The sequence below is a fragment of the Argentina silus genome, assembly GCF_951799395.1.
Source record: "Argentina silus genome assembly, chromosome: 20".
Classification (NCBI taxonomy): domain Eukaryota; kingdom Metazoa; phylum Chordata; class Actinopteri; order Argentiniformes; family Argentinidae; genus Argentina; species Argentina silus.
The window spans coordinates 5,614,126-5,635,995 of NC_139674.1; the positions used below are offsets into that span (position 1 = coordinate 5,614,126).

At 48.3% G+C, this 21,870-nt stretch overlaps 3 protein-coding genes across 10 annotated transcripts in view; 1 reads left to right on the top strand and 2 right to left on the bottom strand.

Moving 5' to 3' along the window:
* Positions 1-679: 679 nt before the first annotated feature.
* Positions 680-7,920, bottom strand: proser2 (proline and serine rich 2). Of its 5 annotated transcripts, none has more exons than XM_083691703.1 (4): positions 7,903-7,920; positions 6,243-6,455; positions 4,495-4,804; positions 680-4,216 (listed from the first exon to the last, which is right to left on the bottom strand). In XM_083691703.1, exons 2-4 carry the CDS (start codon positions 6,315-6,317, stop codon positions 2,724-2,726), a joined length of 1,878 nt encoding a protein of 625 aa, XP_083547829.1. In that variant the 5' UTR covers positions 6,318-6,455; positions 7,903-7,920; the 3' UTR covers positions 680-2,723. The 5 variants fall into 5 exon arrangements, with proteins under 5 accessions (XP_083547829.1, XP_083547827.1, XP_083547826.1 ...); XM_083691701.1 differs by lacking the exon at positions 7,903-7,920 and adding an exon at positions 7,537-7,818; XM_083691700.1 differs by lacking the exon at positions 7,903-7,920 and adding an exon at positions 7,477-7,818.
* Positions 7,921-8,358: 438 nt separating this feature from the next.
* On the top strand, positions 8,359-11,732 carry echdc3 (enoyl CoA hydratase domain containing 3). Of its 2 annotated transcripts, none has more exons than XM_083691995.1 (6): positions 8,359-8,510; positions 8,805-8,926; positions 9,101-9,198; positions 9,806-10,006; positions 10,126-10,304; positions 10,503-11,732. In XM_083691995.1, exons 1-6 carry the CDS (start codon positions 8,371-8,373, stop codon positions 10,654-10,656), a joined length of 894 nt encoding a protein of 297 aa, XP_083548121.1. In that variant the 5' UTR covers positions 8,359-8,370; the 3' UTR covers positions 10,657-11,732. The 2 variants fall into 2 exon arrangements, with proteins under 2 accessions (XP_083548121.1, XP_083548122.1); XM_083691996.1 differs by having other exon boundaries at positions 10,507-11,732.
* Positions 11,733-13,115: 1,383 nt separating this feature from the next.
* The window catches only part of usp6nl (USP6 N-terminal like), a 42,796-nt gene continuing 34,041 nt past the window's right edge, over positions 13,116-21,870 (bottom strand). For all 3 annotated transcript variants that reach the window (XM_083692061.1, XM_083692059.1, XM_083692060.1), the window contains 8 exons: positions 21,634-21,743; positions 20,966-21,014; positions 20,492-20,612; positions 19,666-19,760; positions 19,101-19,166; positions 18,838-18,937; positions 18,559-18,711; positions 13,116-16,111 (listed from right to left, as the gene is read on the bottom strand). In XM_083692061.1, the coding sequence (XP_083548187.1) occupies positions 14,535-16,111; positions 18,559-18,711; positions 18,838-18,937; positions 19,101-19,166; positions 19,666-19,760; positions 20,492-20,612; positions 20,966-21,014; positions 21,634-21,743 (2,271 nt within the window). In that variant the 3' untranslated portion in view covers positions 13,116-14,534. The remainder of the gene's footprint in view (positions 16,112-18,558; positions 18,712-18,837; positions 18,938-19,100; positions 19,167-19,665; positions 19,761-20,491; positions 20,613-20,965; positions 21,015-21,633; positions 21,744-21,870) is intronic.

Consider the following 21,870-nt stretch of genomic DNA (forward strand, 5'->3'; position numbering starts at 1 on the left):
CCACACACACACACACATTCACTCAAACATTCTACAACAGACCACGGCCTCAGATGCGCTGGCTCACTCTCCCAAAGATGGTAAAGCCCTGAGACGCCCTCACGGGTCCAACCCCTGCTGCTCCACAGACCCAGCCCTGCTGCTCCACAGACCCAGCCGTGCTGCCACACAGACCCAGCCGGGCTGCTCCACAAGGGGGAGGGAAAGAAAGGTTCTCTGTTGGAGCTGGGTATCATGGTCTATAGAGAAGGTAGCACGTTCCTGTGAAACGAGGGGTGGCCCTGTGCCCATGACTGACAGAGAGAACCCAGTGGGATACTGCTCTCCAGGACACATACTGTAAATGGGAGGAGAGGGAGGGGAGGGAGGGGGGATACAAAATCAATGGCCCTTCCAACCTGTTGATTCTGGTGCCGGGCCTGAGGCCAAACATCCTCAAAACAAACCACAACGTAAGCTGGCTGCAGTGCAGGCCTGGCAAAGCGTGTATCTAAGGGTTTATGAGATAAGCTGTGGGTCCTTGTGAGCTTGTCTGATGATTGTTCCACTGTGTTAAAGAAGTATGGTGAATCATTTCCCAAAGAGGGTCAATCATTACCACGCATCCACTTATCCCTCACATTCCATAGTCAATGCTCTGTGAAGACTTAACAAAAACATCTTCTGTTGAACACAAACATATATTATATCTTGTATATTACTCTCTTTATTTAGTGACACATTAGGTACATGTAGTGTATATGACAATGAATACAAAATACAACTGATATTTCAGATTTTGAAGAGATGCATATCATAGCAGCAACGAGTTGACAATTTTGCACTGCTCTTAAACATCTTTGAATCTCAATAAAAACATCTTTAACCACATTGCCAAGCCTTCATTCCTCTCTCTGGTAAACTACAGGTACATTCCCCTTGTGTGTGTTTGTGTGTGTGTGTGTGTGTGTGTGCATATAACACAATCGTGTTCGGATACTTCAAAAGTTACTGTAGATATACTACAAAGCCGGAGTCTCGATACAAACCGTTACATATAATAGACAAACAGGTTTCACTCACACAACTGTGCTAACATGTAACACAAGATACTTCATAGTTACTGTAGATAAACTACAAAACCGGAGTCTGACAACAACAGTTGAACAAAACTTACTCTTACACCACCACACTGAACATATAACCATGTCCTTATATGCTCTCTCTCACACACCCGCACACACCCGCACACACCCGCACACACCCGCACACACACGCACACACACGCACACACACGCACACACACGCACACACACGCACACACACACACACACACACACACACACACACACACACTTCATACCAATGTAGACCAGCAAGGGTGAGGGAACATGGAGCATTTGTCATGACGACAGTTAAATAATATAGTGACATTACCATACTTGAACAACAGGAGGGCAGAACTAGAAACAAGTGTTCTCATGAGTATTTCTAGATGCTTTAGCTTCAGTGTTTGTGTTCTGGACAATGCATGTGCTCGCCCATCCCTACCGAGTCAAAATGTTTTACCCTCAAAGTAGTAAAACTCAGTGAAACTGCATTTCAAACCACATTCTGTGGTTTTGTGTGGGAGGCCAGCCCATGGAGTAAAAATACTCTCTAACCACCTCAGCAGTTACCGTAACACAGCCTATAACTACCCTCCAAGAAACTCAAAACTGTGCACTATTCTATAACTTACAATCACTCAAATGCCATTTGAGGTGGTAGACACAATGGGAAGTTCAAGTTACCCATGAATCGGTCCATGCCTGTAAACTTGGTATGTGGATTAATTCTGTCCTAGTGGGATAAATACATTTGTATAAAGTAGAATCTCTTCCATATAGAGGATTAGGATAGGCACCTCCCTGACAGGTGCACACACAACTGTGATTATCATATGCATCATGATTATTACTAGGACTCAGATTATTACTCAGAAAGTGCTTCAACCTTCTATTGTTCTTGTTCATAATGGCTGCACAGTAAGATAAAACACACTCCTGACCTCCCAGACAACAATGCCCAAATGGGTAAACAAAAATAACAATACAATTGTGAGGTCCTCAGTTCTAAAGCTTCAGGGTAAGACTTCACAGCCAGTTTCCAATGACTCAACACTGATTTTAGCAGTACCTGCTTCAAACTGATCAGTAATAAACTAAATCACATGGAGTAACTCAAGATATATGTTCTGTATATAAATCCATATTTGGAAAGGGAGAGCTGTAAGGGAATCTCACTGGTAGCTGAGTGGCCATCAGGAGCACTGGGAGAATTCGGTCCCCAAGACGCTGGATGATCCGGAATATTCCTTTATTGTATTGTCTGTAATCTGTGGGAGGGGGTATGTGTATGTAAGCGCATGTGTGTGTTTGACTCAATGTGTTTGAGTGCCTGTGTGTGTGTGTGTGTGTGTGTGTGTGTGTGTGTGTGTGTGTGTGTGTGTGTGTGTGTGTGTACACAACCCCCCATGTGGTGTGTCAAACTCGTTTGTCAGTGTTTTATGTTGGCCAGGAACTCAGAACCGGGTGTGCAGGTTAAACACAGGATCCTGTTTCTTTCCTCTTGCTGTAATGTAGGTCCCCCTGCCACATGTCACGCGTACAGAAACTTCCAGAAGCCTCACATCCTCCAGGTAGCAGACTGCAGATCTCTGAAAAGAATCAATAGAGGCGGAGGGAGATGGTGGGATTCAGGAGTTAGGAAGTCTCTTTAAGCAGTCCCAGTTTCCGTAGCGCCTCCCTGCGAGACTCATCTGTAGCACCCCGTCCGGAAAACTGCACGGTGATCCCCTGGGAGCGGAATGAAGGCTTGGAGACGGACTTCCGCCGAGGCTCTGGGGAGCGGTTTGTCGCCACCACCCTGTGGGGGTTAGAGGGGGTTTTGTGGCGGACAGGTCTGGGGGCCGGGTTGGGCGCAGGGTCTGGAGCTCTGGGGGGCCGCACTTGGCTGTGTGAGGGGTAGGCAGGGGTGGTAGAGGAAGTCACCGTTCTAGACATCCCCCCATAGCTGTTGCGCACGTAGGGCAGGGCCTCTGATTTGGCTGGGGCGGAGGCTGGCGGAGGCATGACTTTGTTCTTGCTTCCCAGGTGAGCGCTGATGATGTCTGGGGGCTCACTCCTGGCGCTGGGCATAGGGGCAGGGGTCATGACCTTGCTCTTCCCCCCGTAGCTGTTGAAGTCGCTGGAGGAGGCCACTGGGAGGGCCTTACTGTCATGGCCACTGGCAGGGACAGCAGCCTCGCTCTTAGAGGACCCAGAGGGCATCACCACCATGGTTTTCCCACCATAGCTGTTAAAGTCCAGAGAGGAGACTTCCGATGGGCTGACTGTTGCTGGTGGCGAGGGGTTCACCTGCATGGTCTTGCCACCGTAGCTGTTGAGGTCTACCTGCAGAGTTTCTGGTTTCCTCACAGGCGTCAGGGTAGGGGTAGGGGTGGGGGGAGGGGTAGGAGTAGGGGTAGGGGTGGGGGGAGGGGTAGGAGTAGGGGTAGGGGTGGGGGCAGTCACGGCAGGAGGTTTGGTGCTGTCTGCGGTGTCGGTATTGGTGCTGCTGGTTGGGGTAGGAGTGTTGAGGAGAGAGATGCCCCCAGACATGGCACGGTTCCTGGTCAGCCCCAGTTTGGACAGTGCCTCCATCCGGGACTTATCCGGAGTGGGATCCCTGAACGACACGCTGCGGGTGGGAATATTCCGGGAAGACTGTGGCATCTGTGGCTCTTCCTGCTCCAGAGGGTGTGATGTCCCTGATAGGTTGGCCAGCATCTTTGCCTTCCTCTCCTGCATGTTCACGTTGGCAACTGATTGGCTGTGGTGCTCCTTACTTCCCAGAATCAGGTTGATGTTGCCGGGATAGCGAGTGGGCTTGGCGGAGGTAGGCGGGCCCTGTTTGATGTACGGGTCGGGGGAGGTGGGCGATGTGTCATAGTCCAAGCTCCTGCGGCGTCCAGACAGGAGTGAGGAGGGGCGGAGGTTTATGGGCCCTCCCCCCTGGTGCTCGGCGATCTTGTGAGCGATGAGGACAGGGGTGGGGACAGAGCCAACAGGATGGTACAGGGCATGGCCAAAGGGAGCACTGTCCTCGCCGGGGCTGGGCATTGGCAGGTTGTACTCTGTATGGTAGTTCTCCATCGGATCACGCCTGGCCTTCATCTCAAAATGGCTCTCAGGGTTCACGTTCATGCTCTGATAATCTGGAGGAGGAAGGGGTTTAAAAAAGAAACTCCTCAGTTCTCTATCCATTGTGTGTCTTCAGTACTTGATCAATGCCATTCTGGATCATATCAGTTGAAACATCAGTGCAAAAAACAACAATGTGATATCTGTCATTTGAATGATAGTGATCTAACATGATCTCATCTGATACTGGAATAATTCTAATTAATTGTTGCACTCAATATCAGTAAGTGTAAATGGGCTGCGTCTCAAACTACCAGGTCTACAGGAAAGCAGAGGGTGGGCTGAGGTGTACCTGGCACGGTGGGGATGAACATCTGCTCTTTAGTCTGGACCGGGCCTGGTTCTGTTCGGACCAGGTCTATGATGTCCTGGTCTTTGGGGCCAGAGGCTCGGTCCGAGAGGGGAGGCGAGGGACTGTAGCTGGGGGCGGACACGGGGGTGGAGGGTCCATTGCACTCATCAACAGGGTTACCGTTCCCCGTCGACTGCAGGTTCTGTCTCCCCTCCTCCTCTATGTCGTCATCCAGAGAGTCAATGGTCTCCTCGAAGAACAGAATACACTCCTGCTCCTCCTGACTTAGGAACTGCAGCGCCTCGTCCTCCTGTAGGGGGCGACACAGAGCACGGCACACCAAACATGAATGCTAATTTCAGAATAAAATGCCTCCCGGTCCGCTTTTGTATCATCTCAGGTCTAGTGTATTAGCTGTACACTCTGTTCCTGACCTACATTAGCAAAAATATGTAAGACATGTGGCTCAAACACACATCCAGCTAGGCTTGCCTTTCCCCTCATAATCACACTGAGAACTGTGTCTCAATCCACCTGGATAACTGCCAACTCCACCCAGCTGGCCACCGCCTCTCGCTCTCTCATGTGTGTGTGTGTGTGTGTGTGTGTGCGTGTGTGTGTGTGTGTGTGTGTCAGTGAAAACACAGGGCTGCTTGTTCCTGCATCCCCTACCTTCCAACCTTCTCACCTCCTCAACGTGGCTCAGAGACCCCCGCCCTGGAGGGAGGAGACTTAGCCCGCATCCCCCCTACCTACCCACCGCCTACCCCCTGGCCACTCCCCTACCTACATCACTACCTGCCCCTCAGAGCACAGCCCCTGAGCTCAGCACAATGGGGTATCCAATGACAGTGCTGCTTTGACGGCTGCTGAGTGACTATTGATTTTTCCACTGCACCCTGAGGTCTGTTTCACTCAAGATAATGCTCTGAATCAAAAGGACCTTAACGTCAATGTAACCTGTTTACATTCAAACATGATTGCTTTAGGTTTAGGAACTAGGCATTTGCAGTCACAGAATCCACAATCCACAATCCACATAAAGATAGTGTAACTAGTTTTATATAGATCCCCATAGAGAATGTTGAACAGGGTTGTCACAGCAACAGGATGCTAGCCCATTGACGGTTGTGATATAGCCCATAGTGACAGAGAAGTCTGCCTTTGTCTCATTGGGGGTCAATGAGACACAACACAGACACAGACACACACAAACACACACACACACACACACACACACACACACCTGTGACCACACCCAGCTGAAACCAAAGTGAGAACAATAAGCAATGACTTCTGTTGTGTGCAGGACCCAAAAAACTGCAGCTCAACCGGTTTCACTGTCTGTTCTGTTGAGTGTGTCATCGGCATGCAACAGGATTGAGTTGTTAATCCTGTGTGGTTTCTCAGTGACAGTCTTACAGAGGGGAGCATGGAGACTGACTTTGTTTGCTGTATAAACAATACACTACTCAGTCAGCAGTTGGTTGTACTGAAGCAAAGATAAAAATTGAAGCACCTGTTTTAACCCTGATGATGCAATACCCAGGTGAGCAAAATATTCTTCGCCGAAGGAATGAAGTCTGATAGCGCCCATTTCAAAACGCCAAACTCATTTTACAATGGAGGGAGGAGTAGAAAACACAATGGTTCCTTAATGAATTAAAGGTAGATTGAACACATGGATACATATTGACCTAAGATACAGGGTGAATAAATTATTAACTATAATGGATTTCTATACTCACACATGGCCTTCTTCGAGCCGCACCGTGACCCCCGTTGACCCCGAAGTGGAGGTGAGGATTGGCCTGCACATCCATGGTTACTGGGTCAAAGGTGAGGTGACTTGTTGGCACCTCATGGAGGGTCTGGCTTTTCCGAGCGGACCTTGTTGAAGTCCGGAAATGTTTCCGGTCTCACTCTGAAGAACCATCTAATCCAATATCTTCAAATAGTGTCTAAAAACAGAGAGAAATTAAAATAATGAAATACAATAGTAGTCCTACACAAGACAAGATAACTAACCTGAACAAAGCCTGTCCTTGAATAGAATGATTACGTTGGATGGTGTTTTGGTTTAACATATCATCAACATTGTTGTTGACTGTTACTAAACTCTCAGAGGAGGCACTGGTGAGAACAAAACACCCTCTCACCTCTCCTACGATAATACCCACATCCTCCCTCCACAGTCCCTACAAACTTATTCAGCAAATGTACAACCAGTTGGAGGGTTTTTCCCAAATCCCTCCCCTGTCACATGTAAATACAAACTGTCAATTATATACAAACTGACACTCAGCCATCTCAACTGGTAGCATCAAGGACATTTTGCATATATTTGCCTTTGGGGTCTCCATCACCAAATGGCTACCAACAAGGTGCGCCCTTTCCCTTGACTCTCGCGACCAGTGCGTCGACCTTGCCGTTTAAAAACGCAATACCCATTCAGAGTGTATTCCTGTCGCTCCGCGGGTAGCCATGGCACAGCACGACAGATCTCATAAGCTGATAGGCGAGTTATTCTGGATCAGGTATGTTAGCTCGCAAACAGGCTGTGCCGGACAATCCCTCTTGTTGGGGTCCTTTAAATAAACTCAGCAAGCGCTCAAAACCGTTGGTTTTTGTCAAGGTGACATCTACACATTCCAATCTCGCCACCTTTGTTGATACATTGTCTATTGGTTAATCATACATGTACGTCAAGAAATTATGGCATCGCATGAACGTTCAAATTAGTTTAAATAGGCCAATGCAGTGATATAAAGTGTATATAAATATAGGCTAGGCTATGTCGAAGTTTTTTTTGTCACTACCAGCCTACATAAAATAACTTACCCATATAGCGCTCAAACAATGAATTAGGCTACTGTGCGAACATATATATTTATATATAATCCAGTCTCATCCACTAGCCTCGCCAACATCGATAAAAACCGTTCTCTCCTATAGGCTAAGTAAAATGAGTCAATCCTTTACTTTGTTCTCAAAAGTTTTCGGCGCTCCCTCGTCCACTGAGTCCGGGCGTATCGAACTCACTGTGCGTAATGTGGCAAATGTGGCATGTCTCCTGTTCCAGCCGAGCGTACGCGCATAGGACTCCACCCAGGTCATTGCGGAGGTTTCATTCAGGTATTGGAGACTGCCCACTGCGCCGAAGATCGCCTTTCAAAAGGTTACATCTACCAGCCAGACATTAAGACATTAATCCAACTTCCACTAACAAAAAGCGGTCAAAGTATATGACAATACAGGAATAGGCCCATATGGGACGTGTAGCCAGGCTGCACATCTTGACTGCTCTGCATCCCACACGCCTATGTCTATAACCTACCTAATATCATGCACGAGATGTGAACACATACCCGTAATATTCTCGTAATACTCGTTTAAATAGCATTTCACCTGAACCAGTTTCCACCGTCCTGACTGCTTGATAAACTTGATAAACCCGACCACTTCCACTTGTTACCTTTTCACATTCACCTCCTGACTTGCATTGTTACCCTATTAATCATGTTCACTTTGTGTGAACTCTGAATCATTGCCAAATAGCCAAACCCTTTTCCAGTTTTGCAAGTTAAATCATTGAGATTCCTAAAAATAAGATTATTGGATCTAGGCCTAATTACCTAAATTAAAATGCCGTTCTGGTGATCACACAGGACAAATCCTACGGCTTAGGCACGCCACTGAAACTCTTGTCTGACACACAATTTGATGGTGTGTCGTGTAGCCTACTTTACACACCTTTGTTGCGTTACTTGCGTCTCAATGGAGGACTTTTATTCTGATATTGACTGTACAATCCGGAAGTGTCGGTTTTGCGATCATTTCTGACAGAGAACAAACACGGAGTCGCTTCTCAACAAGATGATGGCCCGAAACTTGTTTCACCGAGCAGCTGATGTCGTCCTACTCAGCAGGCTGTCACTTCTGACCGGGTCGCGGTCACTATGCACGCAACCTCAGTCGGATCCGCTGACCGTCAGACAGCAAAAGAATGGAATAAGGTTGGGTGTTAGCTCCATTCAAGACAAGTTATTACTACTAGAGTAGTTAGCTAGCTGGCTAGTCTAGTGCATAGCGACACTAGTGAACTGGGCACTGCTCTGTTAATGTTTGATGTCGTCTGACTGACTGAGACCTCTGACCTTCATTAAGGAAAACCTTGCAGGTGCCGACTAAATGCTGAAAAGCTGCATATGTTTTTGTACAACACGCTAGCCACCAAAGTTAATAGTGCCATGAAGAGCTTGACGCGCGGCCATCGTTATAACTTTGGGGTGCACTTTGCTCTTCTTCAGGAAAATCACACTAAACAACCCCAGGAAGCGGAATGCCTTGTCCCTATCCATGCTGACCTCGCTGCGGGAGAACATCCTGGCTGACATTGACAGTGATGACCTGAGGGTCATTGTCATATCAGGTATGCACCATAAATCTCCTTCACACAATAATACAGAGGGAAATACAACTTTCAATGTACAGGCAAACGTTTACTTCCCTGCTACTATTTTTATGCCATGCTATGGACGTGTGTGCAGGCTATCTTTTAAGTAATGAGACATATTGGTTTCACCCCTCTGTTTTCATGTCACAGCAAATGGGCCTGTGTTCTCCTCTGGACATGACCTGAAGGAGCTGACATCAGCAGAGGGCAGAGAGTACCACACCAAGGTGTTTGAGGCATGTTCAGAGGTGAGGCCTGTACACACACACACACACAGAAAAGTGACACTCTCTACGGTTGGCTATGCGAGTTGGGGACTCGGACTCGAGTTGCACTGAAGCCGCAAATAAATGGACTCAAGACTTGACTTGGACTTCAGTGGATTTGACTCGGGACTCTGCAATTAGGGACTCGTTGACAATGAATAAACAATTAGTAGGAGGTGTATTGAGGAATTTTGTAAAGTAAATGCGATGGGAGACCAGTGGAGATGCGTATGTGCAGGAGAGTGAGAAGACTGGACTGGGAGGACAGAGACACAAGCTGAATGAAACAAGCAAAATGACACACACAGACTTCATTATAAACTATGCTACAAAGAGAACACCATGTTCAGTATTCATATTTCTGCTATGCCTACAGTGCTGTTGGATTATCAGTATGAGCTGTTTAATGCGCTAAGCTCCATATCATTTGCTGTTAGGGACTTGAGACATCACTTGGACTTGTATGGACAGACTTGAGACTTGACTCCGACTTGCATGTGTGACTTATTGACAACTCTCTCCGTCTCCCACAAACACACACGTCAAATATGTTTGACAACTTTGACATGTTTGAATGTTTTTGTTTCAGGTCATGACCCTAATACAAGACATTCCTGTGCCTGTGATTGCCATGGTGAATGGGGTTGCCACGGCAGCAGGATGCCAGCTTGTTGCCAGCTGTGACATGGCTGTGGTGACAGAGAAGTCCACCTTTGCCACACCGGGGGTCAACGTGGGTCTGTTCTGCTCAACACCAGCTGTGGCTATCGGAAGAGCTGTACCCAGGAAGGTAAAAGAGCGCACACACGCACACGCACACGCACACGCACACACACACACACACACACACACACACACACTTACAAATTATGATGTAACTTTCCCCTGATGTACTCTTGTGTTATTCAGGTTGCCATGGAGATGCTTTTCACAGGAAGCCCCATCTCGGCCCAGGATGCTTTGCTGCACGGGCTGGTCAGTAAGGTGGTGCCTGAGGAGCGGCTAGAAGAGGAGACGTTAAACATCGCACGGCGAGTGTGTGCGGCTAGCCGACCTGTCGTAGCCCTCGGCAAGGCGACCTTCCACAGGTGTGTGCCCGTCTTCTTTACCGCTGTCACAACTGGTTGTCGTGTCCCATTCTGCCCACTCTCGTTCTCTAGTGAGTTGTTGGAATTGGTTGCATCCATGTTTGTTCAGTAACACTTTCTTTTAGAAACAGAATCCTTTTTGCAGGTGCGGTTTAACATGATCTAATCTGAGAATCACTAAATATTTCATTGTCACAGACAGATGGCCCAGGGCCGGGATGCAGCCTATGCCACGGCCTCTCGGGTGATGGTGGATAACCTGGCGCTGAGAGATGGCCAGGAGGGCATAAGGGCCTTCATAGAGAAACGGAAGCCTGTGTGGACAAACAGAACAGAGAAGGCCCATGAGTGATGGCTACAGGGATGGCCCTCAGTACCTTGTATGGGTCTCCCTCTGGGCTGGAGCGGGAGGGTGTGGACCGGTTACCACCCTGAAGCACTGCCACGGACGGGGGCCTATTCAGTACGGTGGAACAGTCAGTGATTTTCAGAGGGAATTTTGAGGGTTATACACTGGTTCATTGGAATGTCACTCATGACAACCAAACAAATGTTCAGCACTGCAAACCTGACATGAAAATTATAATATTTGGCTGCTAAATGTAGAAACTCAAACAAGTTAGAAGATAGATTTTTTTGTGTTCAGCTATATTAGTGGTCATGTTAGCCACATTACTTGTACTAACACACATGTTTTGAATATCAAATACAAATATTTTATCACGCTGAACAATCTAGCAACAAATAGCTTTGTTTACACTCTCCTAAGGAGCGTTCTATACAAGCTTGCTGCGTTTGCCTCCAGATATTTTCGTTGTCATGGTGTTGTGTGTGTGGTGTTCTTTGTGGTGCAATCACTTTACCAGCGTATAGAACTGAGAATACTCACTGTCAATAGAGAAGCATGTTAATGCTGAGCAATCCATCTGCAACACTGTCTGTTTTGCCATGTTGAACTAGCCTACGCAGGACACAAGGGGGTTTCATCGGGAAATTGTTTGTTTAAATCCCTGGTAATTATTGTTGTGATTAAGGGATATTACAGGGCTTCATAACGAGGACGGGGAAGAGGTCCATTGGTGAGAACACGGGGGGGAGGAAGCCACATGAGACTGTTCAGATGGTTAATGGCTTTCAGACTCTGTGGCACGAGGACCGCTCTCCAACAGGACAGTCAACTCACTCAGATAGACACAGAACTCCCTACGTTTACGATCTGTAATGTGACAGAAGCGTCATTTATGAATACTGTCCAATTGTGTGGAGAATTGTAGTGTTTTATCAGTCACACAGGGTACAGTTGGAATGGTGAAGGAGAGGGGAATCTATGTAAATGGAGGACAACAATGTGTATTGTTGGTACTCACACCTGTGCGTAATGTGAGAGACAAAATGACAAAATGTAAACTAACGATTCATAAGAAATAAAATGAATAAAATAACTAAGAGTGTCAATCTGGTGATTGTTTCACATGAAGACATAAAACTAATTTGAAAGTGTTGTTCTTTCTGTGTTGTTGATATTTAGCCCCTCTGACCTCTTCAACTTTACTGCACTATGCATTGGATGGGGAACCCGCTCCAGTTAATGACAGACCACTGGTATGTGAAAGGTTACCTGGTGGTCGTGGGAGTGAAGCCCTCACTGTAAGTTTCACTTGGCGGGTTTCCATGTTTCCATCTATTGTCAGTGCACCGCCACGCGATGGCGGGATTGGATCAGATTGCACGTTTGGAGATGTTCCACCGCTTCTGCACCCCACCCTGGTTGCCCCCTTGCTACATCCCACCCTGGTTGCCCCCTTGCTACACCCCACCCTGGTTGCCCCCTTGCTACATCCCACCCTGGTTGCCCCCTTGCTACATCCCACCCTGGTTGCCCCCTTGCTACACCCCACCCTGGTTGCCCCCTTGCTACATCCCACCCTGGTTGCCCCCTTGCTACATCCCACCCTGGTTGCCCCCTTGCTACACCCCACCCTGGTTGCCCCCTTGCTACATCCCACCCTGGTTGCCCCCTTGCTACACCCCACCCTGGTTGCCCCCTTGCTACACCCCACCCTGGTTGCCCCCTTGCTACATCCCACCCTGGTTGCCCCCTTGCTACACCCCTGGCTCACTGCCCCATAGCCTTTCCTGGTGCAGCCAAGACAATGCTGCCTGTTAGGGCCGATGGAACCGATGGACTCACTGTAGACTGTGTTCCCCCTGACTTCTGCACAGTGAACCGCAGTGGTTATGAAGAAAAAAGTAGACTCTTAGTTACCTCTTCAAAGTAGTTCTATACAACTATTGTACATTCTGTTTTATCATTCTCATGGATTCATATTAAACCTACTAAAGCCCCCTTTGCGTCTTCCCTCATGTCAGAAGCCCTTTGTTAGCAGAGGGGCCCCCCCCACACATCTGGCAACATCATATCATAAATACATTGTCTCTTTTATAAAATCAGATTACAGGTCTTTACTATAGGTTCTTACTCCCCTGAAGCACTTAAACTGTCAAGCTCTTTAGTGCCACCTTTGATGGATACGAATGTAGTTCATTTAAACCTGACCAGGTTTCTCCACTAGAGGGTACAATTTCCTAAAAGATGGACAATCGTGGAAATCCTCTTTTAGAAGCTATGATCATTGTTTTACAATCTTTAAGTCTGATGAAAATAAGAAGACTAAATAATGAATCTTGTGGTGACAGTCTGAGGAATGTGTATGAAAAACCCTCCCCGATGTACCAAATGAACAACAATAACCTTCCCTACACAAAAATCACCCCCCCACCCAGACACAACAACATATCCACACACGATCAGACGTTCTCACCCCAAGTTGTTTTATTTAGTAAAGAAAAAATATCTGAAGTATGATCTGATAACCATTTTGCAATTAGTTATTTAACAAAAAAAATGAATGACTTAGGGAATGTATGTTCAAATAATAAAACAGCACTGCTATACTGTTTAAGAATGATAAAGCATTGTATATAAAAAAACAACAACACAGAGAGAACCAGCTGAAAAGGGTAGGTAGCTGATTAAGTATTCCTGTGTGTGAATGCACACTACAGAGTGTGCTGTATGAATATGTCAGTATTTATGTGTATAAATGGAATTACTTGATGTGAAAGTGCATGTAGCTGAACTGCAATGAATATGACTGGTGAAAGTATAAGACATGATGCGCTGGCATTAAGTGATATTGTTGTGAGTGAGTCACACAGTACTTTAATACATAGTACCGCCCCCCCCTGCCCCCCCCCCCCGGACAGAAACCCCTCAGCTGACTACCACTGAAAAAAGTAGTACATACTGGACTGTTAATATGCAAGTAATATTCATGTAAACTTCTGAGGGAACTAAATTATACAGTACGTCAGGGGAAAAAGGGTGGATTTTTTTACGAGCAACAAAATAGCTCATTGTTGATGGAGTTTGCCGTCTCAAGACAGGGTTTAAACAAAGCCTATACTGGCCTCGAGGATTAATACCCACAAATACATATTGTCTGTGGGTTACAGAAATTCATTGCACTAGATCAGTGATGACTAGAAATTACAGTTGTCGTTAAAACTAAGCGACAACGGAATAATCGCGATGAAAAAATAAATCCCTAATTTTAAAAACTGTTGTTATACACAGTGGAGGTGCTTCAAAATTGAAATGAAAGTTATATTTTACAGTGGCGTAATCTTCACTGTTTTGTAAGTCTATTATTTGACAGTTTTATTTGTTCTCTTTGAAAAATAATATATTCACAAGCATATAGCGTAAAACGACCTCTAAAGTAGATATTTGGAACTAACTCATAAAAAAATAAAGACTGAAAGAAAAACAAATCACTGAGTTTGTCTCGCCAGGAGAAGATTCTCCCCCTACTGATAACGTTTAAATAACTCAGTATGTATATTAACAAAAATCATTTACTGTACATTTAAACTCTAAAAGATATATATATACTTTGACGCCTGTCGTTAATGATTTAACATCCCCAAAAAATAAAATAAATCTTCAGTCGGTTTTTAAAAGTGATCAGTAAAAACGTCAGAAGCTGGTGTGTCCTGCAACTTTCATGCAGCATGACTTTTAAGGTCAGTACGTCACACATAAAGCACAAACAAACAAAAACAAAACTCCTTACAATGCTAGGACTACTGCACATCTTTGCCACAGTGTCAGTGACTACACCTCAGTCTTTTCAGTGTCTCTCCGCATATTTTCCCTCTCTCTCTCTCTCACAGCAACATAGACTCCTGCATGGCGAACGCCTCCGGTGCGTGCCTGTAGTGTGGTCCTCCGAACAGCGGTGGGAGCTGGTGCCTTATAGTAGGCTGCTGCTCCTGGAACTGTGTCCTGTAGTGGGCCAGGCCATCAGGGCCGGGGGGGAAAGTGAACTCTTGGACGGGGGACATCTGGGCCTTCTGGAAGCTTGGGGAGCGGGGCATACCCCCAGTGGAATGGGGGGGCAAGTCAACCTTTTGCCCCCACGGCTGCACCTCCCTTGCCCGGCCAGGCCCATCAGGCAAATAGGGTTGGGTCTGCTCCCCCCTCCTGTGCCCCTCGTAGCGGTAGTCAACAGGGGGATAGACCTGTGCAGCCCTGGTGGGCTGGTGCAGGTACATGGGGGTCGTGCTGCCAGGACTGTCCAGCTGTACGCTGTGCTCCTGGGGGACTGCAGTGGTCCGGAGGGGCTGGGCTGAGCTGGGCGGCTGCCTGCGGTAGGTGGCGTAGGAGTTGTTCATAAGGGCCTTATCTGGAGAGAGGTGTGTGGGCACACGCTGGGTCGTGGCGTACGCCCGATCCCCATACACCAGGCCCATGGGTGGGGGCACGTAGTCCCTCTCCTTTCCCCGCTGCTCTAAGACGCTGAAGGGGGGGTGTTGGTAGGGGGGCACCATGGCAGGGCGGCCGGGGGAGTACTGTTGAGGGGGTGTGTGGTACTGGCCGTGGGCGTTAGAGAAGTTACCCCCCGCGGGGCTGTTGAGGGAGAGGGGCGGGGGGAGGGGGTGTTGGGCCAGCCTGGGCCCTGTTCCTACGGAGACGGCGCTCCCACCCAGGCTGGGGGTGCGGGTGGGGCTGCCCTGCCGTAGGGACGGCGTGCCGAATGGTGTCTCGCTGCGCGGGGTCCTCATCCGCGACGGGGGTTTCTCGAGCTCCAGGACCTCCACAAAGTCCTGCTCCAGCTCCCCTGGAACGTTGTCGTACTGGGAGGCGTTGGAGCCGCGGTTAGAGCCTGGAGGGATGAAGCCCCTGGAGCGGGGCCGGTGGTGGAGCACCAGGGCCTCGTCGGGGCTGGAGTGGGCCGGGGACATCTCCCTGGCAGCTGCTGCCTTGGCTGCCTCCAGCTTGGTCTCCGAGGGCTTGACCCAGCGCGGGCCGATGTCCCTCCGCGAACTGGACGCGGCGTTGGAGTTGTGGTTGGCTGTGGCGTGGCTCTGAGGCTTCCCTCTGTCCACCGGCGCGGGGTTGGGGTGTGGCATGGGAGTGGGCGCGGGGGACGGGGTCGCGCCCCTCTCCGGGGTGGCGAGGGTGGAAGTGGAGGGCTGTTTGCGGTGGTCAGCGGGGATCTCCCCTGACCCCCGTGACCGTGCCTCCCTCTTCTCAGCCTTGTGCTGCCGGACCAGCTTCTCCAGGGAGTCCCTACGAGTGCGGCTGGGGGGCCGGCTGTCCCGCTGGCGGTCTGGTGAGGGGCTGGGGGCCCTGGGGGCCTCGGCTGGCTGGGTGTGGCTCTGACCGTTAGCCACGTGATTCACTGCCGCCGGCTCGGGGGGAAGCTGCCCAAGAGGTTTCTTGGGAAACTCATCCTCTTTACCTGCGCAGGAAGAAGAGAGAGAGAAGAGAGGTTAATAAAGAACCAACAAAAAAAGAGAGAGAGAGAGAGAGAGAGATAGAGAGAGAGAAGAGAGCAGAAACAACAATGGCTGGATACGCTTTGTTTTTCAAACCAGATGAATATTCAAAAAAGGAACATGGATTCATGCAACACCACTGCCAGGAGGGGGGGGGGGGGGGGGGGGGGGGTGAAAATAAAAAAGAGAATCACATTCACAACCACGACACTCAATCACATTTCCACAGGCGGGAAACCAAGGACAGAAAAAATAAAAATAAAAATCTGAAAATGTGATCTTCGATATTTATTCCCGGTGCGCCCGAGGCGTCCGATTCGGAAGTGCCATTCAAAAAGTGTTGACTCTGAAATGATGAGTTTCACTTGGTTCCATTAAACAGTACTTAGCTGCTGCAGTAGACCTAGACTTCAAAAGGTCATACAGAAATAGCACTCGACTAATGGGCCTTCTTTAACGTCTAAAGACACTACAAAATGACTGTTTACGATTTGAGCCTTTACTGCTACTGAAACTCATACAAATTCATCTTGTGTCATGAAAAGAAATACAAAAGTACAGTACAGGTGACCCACAGATATACAGACAAGTGAAAGTGACACTGTATGTGTTGGGGGGGCTGGAAGGGACGGAGTGTGTCCACAATCACCATAGACCAGGAGAGAGAGGAGCTGGAGAAGAGGAAGGGATGTGGGATTGACCCAGGAAGTGCTTTGGGATTGGCCCAGGAAGTGTTTTGGGATTGACCCAGGAGGTGCAGTTGCTGGCACTGAATCCACAAACTGAAGTGGCTCCCCGGTGTGTTAGTGATGTTCAATAAAATATCCTACATCCTCGTCCTTGGACTTCATGGGTTAAAGCAATATGGAGAAACCTGGCCTGTGTGAGCTTCCTCCCCTCCTCTCTTTGCCTTCAGAACTGCTGATCTGGAAAGGCTGGAAAGGTGGTAAAGGAAAGGAGACAAGGAGAGGAACCATGTGTGGTATTGGTTCACAGCCTAGTTCAACTCCTTATTGCCTTTATCTATTCAGTCCTCTCAGTAAGGACTCAGGAGAGGAAGCCACGAGAATATTGGGGATTCACCCAGGTCATGTTGAGGTGCTTTGGGTTGTCAGGTTCAGGGTAGGATGCATACCCCACCCCAAATGTATAAGGAAACACAAACCTTAAACTACTATTCAAACCCTTGATTTATTTATGATTAACTATAATTGTAAAACATCAAATTGTCTCACATTTGAGCTCACACACATAAAAAACTAAACATATTTTAAGTAAATCCTCTGTTTGGCGTTTGGAATCTCTTTCTCCATCACTGTGTTGCCATGAGGCTGGTTAACTGGTAGCAGATGTTGTAAAGATGGCTTTCTACTGTAAGTGCTGCGGTTGAACAGAAAAGCCTCCAGTCTTGGATGGAGTTGCTTATTATCCTGTCACTAGGAAGAGAAAATAGACCTCGCACTGTCACGTCTGTGTGTGTGTGTGTGTGTATGTGTCTGTGTGTGTGTGTATGTGTCTGTGTGAGTGTGTGGGCACTGGGAAGCAGGGATGCTACAGGATACTGGGACATTCTGAGGCTTATCAGATTATCCACGTAGTCTGCAGTTATAGTCCACACACACACACTTCACACTGTGAGAGGGGGGGACACTGTGAGAGGGGGGGGACCACTCAAAGCTTTACACAGGAGTTATTCCCCCAGCACCAATACATGTGTGATGTCCCCTTGAACTTCTTTGGAAGCTTTGCCAGTTGGGAGTGTAAAAGACAAAGACTCCGACGTTATTAAAGCTAACCAGGCCGGGCCGAGTTCTACTGTTTCAGAGACGTTGTGGGAATGTTTGATGAGGAAACCCCCGGGGCTGTTGGACAGACAGCGACAGACAGACAGACGGGCGGGCGGGCGGGCGGACGGACGGACGGACGGACGGGAGGAAGGAGGGAGGGATGGACAGATAATGAACAGGGAACACCAGTCAGGATAGCCCACCGGTTACTGTTGTAGGAGGGGAGGCGGCCCCCACTCACACCCACACTTTTGTAGGCTGGGCGGAACGTTTGGGAGAAGAGGGAGAGAATGCAGATTAAGCAAGAGAGAGAGAGCAAGATTAGACACCGATGGATACTTCTATTACGACTACTAATACGACGCGGCAGTGAGCAGCAGGGCACTGTATGTGTGTGTGTGTGTGTGTGTGTGTGTAATTGTAATTGTAATTGTATACTGAACTGACCTAAGCCGTGTGGCATATCTGTATTGCATGTCAGTGCATATCTATGGGGTTGTGTGTAGATAAAAAAAGTGACTAAACTGTGTATAGTATTGTGTGTGTGTGTGTGTGTGTGTGTGTGTGTGTGTGTGTGTGTGGGCTGGGTGAGGGTGGGTGGGTGTTACACGGGGAGGCGGTACCTGGCGCAGGCAGCTCCAGTTTGGCCCTCCTGAGTTCTGTAACAGAGTTCTGCAGCTGCTCGATCACAAAGTCGTCCTCAAAGAAGAAGTCCTTCGACAGAGACACCTGCAGAAACTCTACCAGATCCTCCATAGACAACTTCAGCAGGTGCTCTGCAAACACACACACACACACACACACACACAGAAGTGTGAGATGACCTGACAGCCAAGTGAGATGTCTTACTCTTGTGCAGTTTAAGGATAATAAAGATGTTATAGCAGAGTGAGATGTCTTACTCTTGTGCAGTTTGAGGACAGTGTAGGACATGGCGGTGAGCACTCTCTCCCCCTCCAGGATGTAGACATCCCAGATCCGGAGGGTCAAAGTGAAGGGGGTCTGAGAAAACAAGGAGAGAAATAGTTATACTGTATATAGTCTCATGGCTGTTATGGCTGTAGAGAGCACAGTCATTAACCCAACAGCACACGAGGTGTGGTGAGATCAGGGCTGGTGGTGAGGGGCCCCAGAGGGACAGCAGTGTCTTCAGGCCAGTACTCACTCTGTCCAGGAAGCACTGGAAAAACCACTTCATAGTGTACAGGCTGGTGAACACCTCCTGGCTGTCCTGGAACGACAGATGTCAACAATCCATTAAACTGTGGCCTGTGTACTGTGTGTGTGTGTGTGTGTGTGTATATGTTTGTGTGTGTATGTATGTATGTATGTATGTGTGTGTATGTATATGTGTGTGTGTATATGTGTGTGTGTGTGTGTCTGTGTGTGTGTATGAGTGTGTGTGTATGAGTGTGTGTATACAGTGTATTTCAAACCATGTCAGAGCTTTGGTTTAAACCTTGGTTTAAAAGCAGTGGTAAATCAGCCCCTGTGCCCGAGGCCTGATATTGAAGGAGAATAAAGTAGAGACCAATGGCTGTGTAGAGACGTAGACATGGCATTTTTCTGCCTCATTCTCCCCTCCTTTAATCCCTGCACATCAAAGGCTGCTGCCTGCACTGAACCCAGACCCCCAACCCAGCAATTTATTTACCACCCCCCCATGACGCACTGGGTGTTTCTGTGTGTGTGTGTGTGTGTGTGTGTGTGTGCATGCTCTGCAGCCTCACCAGGTGTTGCTTCAGTTTAGGCATCATCTTCTTGAGGATGCGGTCATGGTGCTCCTGGAAGCGCATCAGCTTGGGGAAACCAGGGACAAAAAACCCTGGAGAGGAGGAGAGGAAGGGGGAGAGAGAGGAGGGAAGAGAGAAGGAGAAGGAGAGGGGGAGGGGAGGAGAGGAAGGGGGAGAGAGAGGAGGCAAGAGAGAAGGAGAGGGGAGAGGAGGGGAGGGGAGGGGGGGAGTGAGAGACAGTGACATTTACACTCTCCTCACACTCATTTAACGAGATCAGAGTGTTCCAGAAATGTGAGAGTTGGGAGTGTTAGCAGTGTGACTTTGAGTGAGCACTGACGAGAGATGTTTTCTTCAAGGCTGTAGGACGTCTTCTCCTTATATGGGAGTGTGTAGCCTATGTTTACACTCTATATGGCCCAGTCATGTGTCCCTGTGGCCATTTTAGGAGTGTTTGGAATATGTTTAAAGCAGATTTTGTTAGTTCTTTATTTCAACCACGCCTACTTTTTAGTGTCTGGTGTGTTGTCCATAAATCATGTGTGCGTCTGGTGGGTGTGTGTGGCATGGATATTGTAATAATAATAATAATAAATTATATTTAAAAAGCGCTTTTCCTTACACAAGAATAATTCCAAAGTGCACCAAATAAAAGCGAAAAGAGAACCATTGTTAAACAAAACAACAGCAAAACAAATCCATATAACCATATCATAAAAGCAGCAAAGTCTAATCATGAATCAGGATAACTATGGCATCTATGCATGGCTGTCTGGTCCGTAACTAACATGTCCTTGGCATGTAAAGCGAGTGGTGCATTTACCGTGCATGGAGTGTTTCTGGCCAGACAGTAGTTTTACCAGAGCCCAGAAGGCGTCCTCCTCATTCATGTAGATGAGCAGCAGGGCTGTGATCTGACTCATACCCTGGCAGTAGCCCACCTCCTACACACACACACACACACACACACACACACACACACACAGTTTTATACACACACGCACACGCACAGGCAAAAAGGAGGATGGTGGAGGGAGAGATGAGGTGGTGTCCGTTGGGGTGCACGGGAGGGAGGAGAGAGGGAGTCTGGAGTATGATGAGAAAGCAGAAATTGGAGGGAGAGAGTAGAGAGAGAGAGAGAGAGGGGGATGAGAAGGCAGAAGATGCCGCGGGGAGAAGATGAATGGGCGAGCGGAGGGAGAGACAGAGGGAGGGAGGGAGGGAGGGAGGGAAGGGGTGAAGATGAGGAAGTGGAGAGGTTTCTCGGGGGGAGCTAATGAGGTTGAGCGTGACTCACCGTGTTGTACATGGAGTAGGCTGTGAGGACGTGGAACAGAGCTTGCTGCCTGAGAAACACACAAACAAACAAATAAATCACCCAGTCCCACTCTGCTGTTAACAGTCCCAGGCCACAGCCCTCAGAGAGAGGGCAGGAGGGAAGGCAGATAGGACAAAGTGGCCTGCTCTCACCATTTAAATGTGCCATTGTTCTTGTGCATGAGATGAGATGAATCACTTATTTGAATACCAGGGGGTTTTATTACTTCCTCCTTCCGACATTGGACTGTGACTCGGTACCTTGAATGTGTTTGATTTTGGTGTGTTTGAGGTTGGTTTATGGTTTATGGTTTTGAGTGACAGTATTTGAGAGTATGAGAGATGGTGGGTTTAGTTCCTGTGTGCTGCTCGGGCTGCTCTCCGCAGCTCTCTGGGTCAGTTGGTCCCACAGGGGACCCTGCCGCGGTCACAATGACGTCACCGAGCAAAGTCAGTACGCAGAAAAAGGGACATGTGGCCTCTCACTTCCATCTAGGGGAATGTCAACGTGCATCAGCGTCGTTTTTTTTTTTTTTGCCCCGTTTGTGAGAAGAAACACACAGGGAGGGAAGGGAGGGAGAGATTTGCATTATGGGTACTGTAGTGTTCCCAGTACAGATGTGTAGGTCACATGGAGGTGGTACCTACTTGACATCGTAGCGGTGCATGAACATGATGTGGTCCCTGTAGGTGCGGTTTACATCCAAGTCAATCTGACGGATGTCAGGAGACACACCCCTTGCCCTGAGCTTGAGTTTCTGATCACAGGAGAGAGGTGGGGGAGAGAGAGAGAGAGAGAGGGGGGGGGGGGGAGAGAGAGAGAGGGGGGGAGAGAGAGAGAGAGAGAGGGGGGGAGAGAGAGAGAGAGGGGGGGGGGGAGAGAGA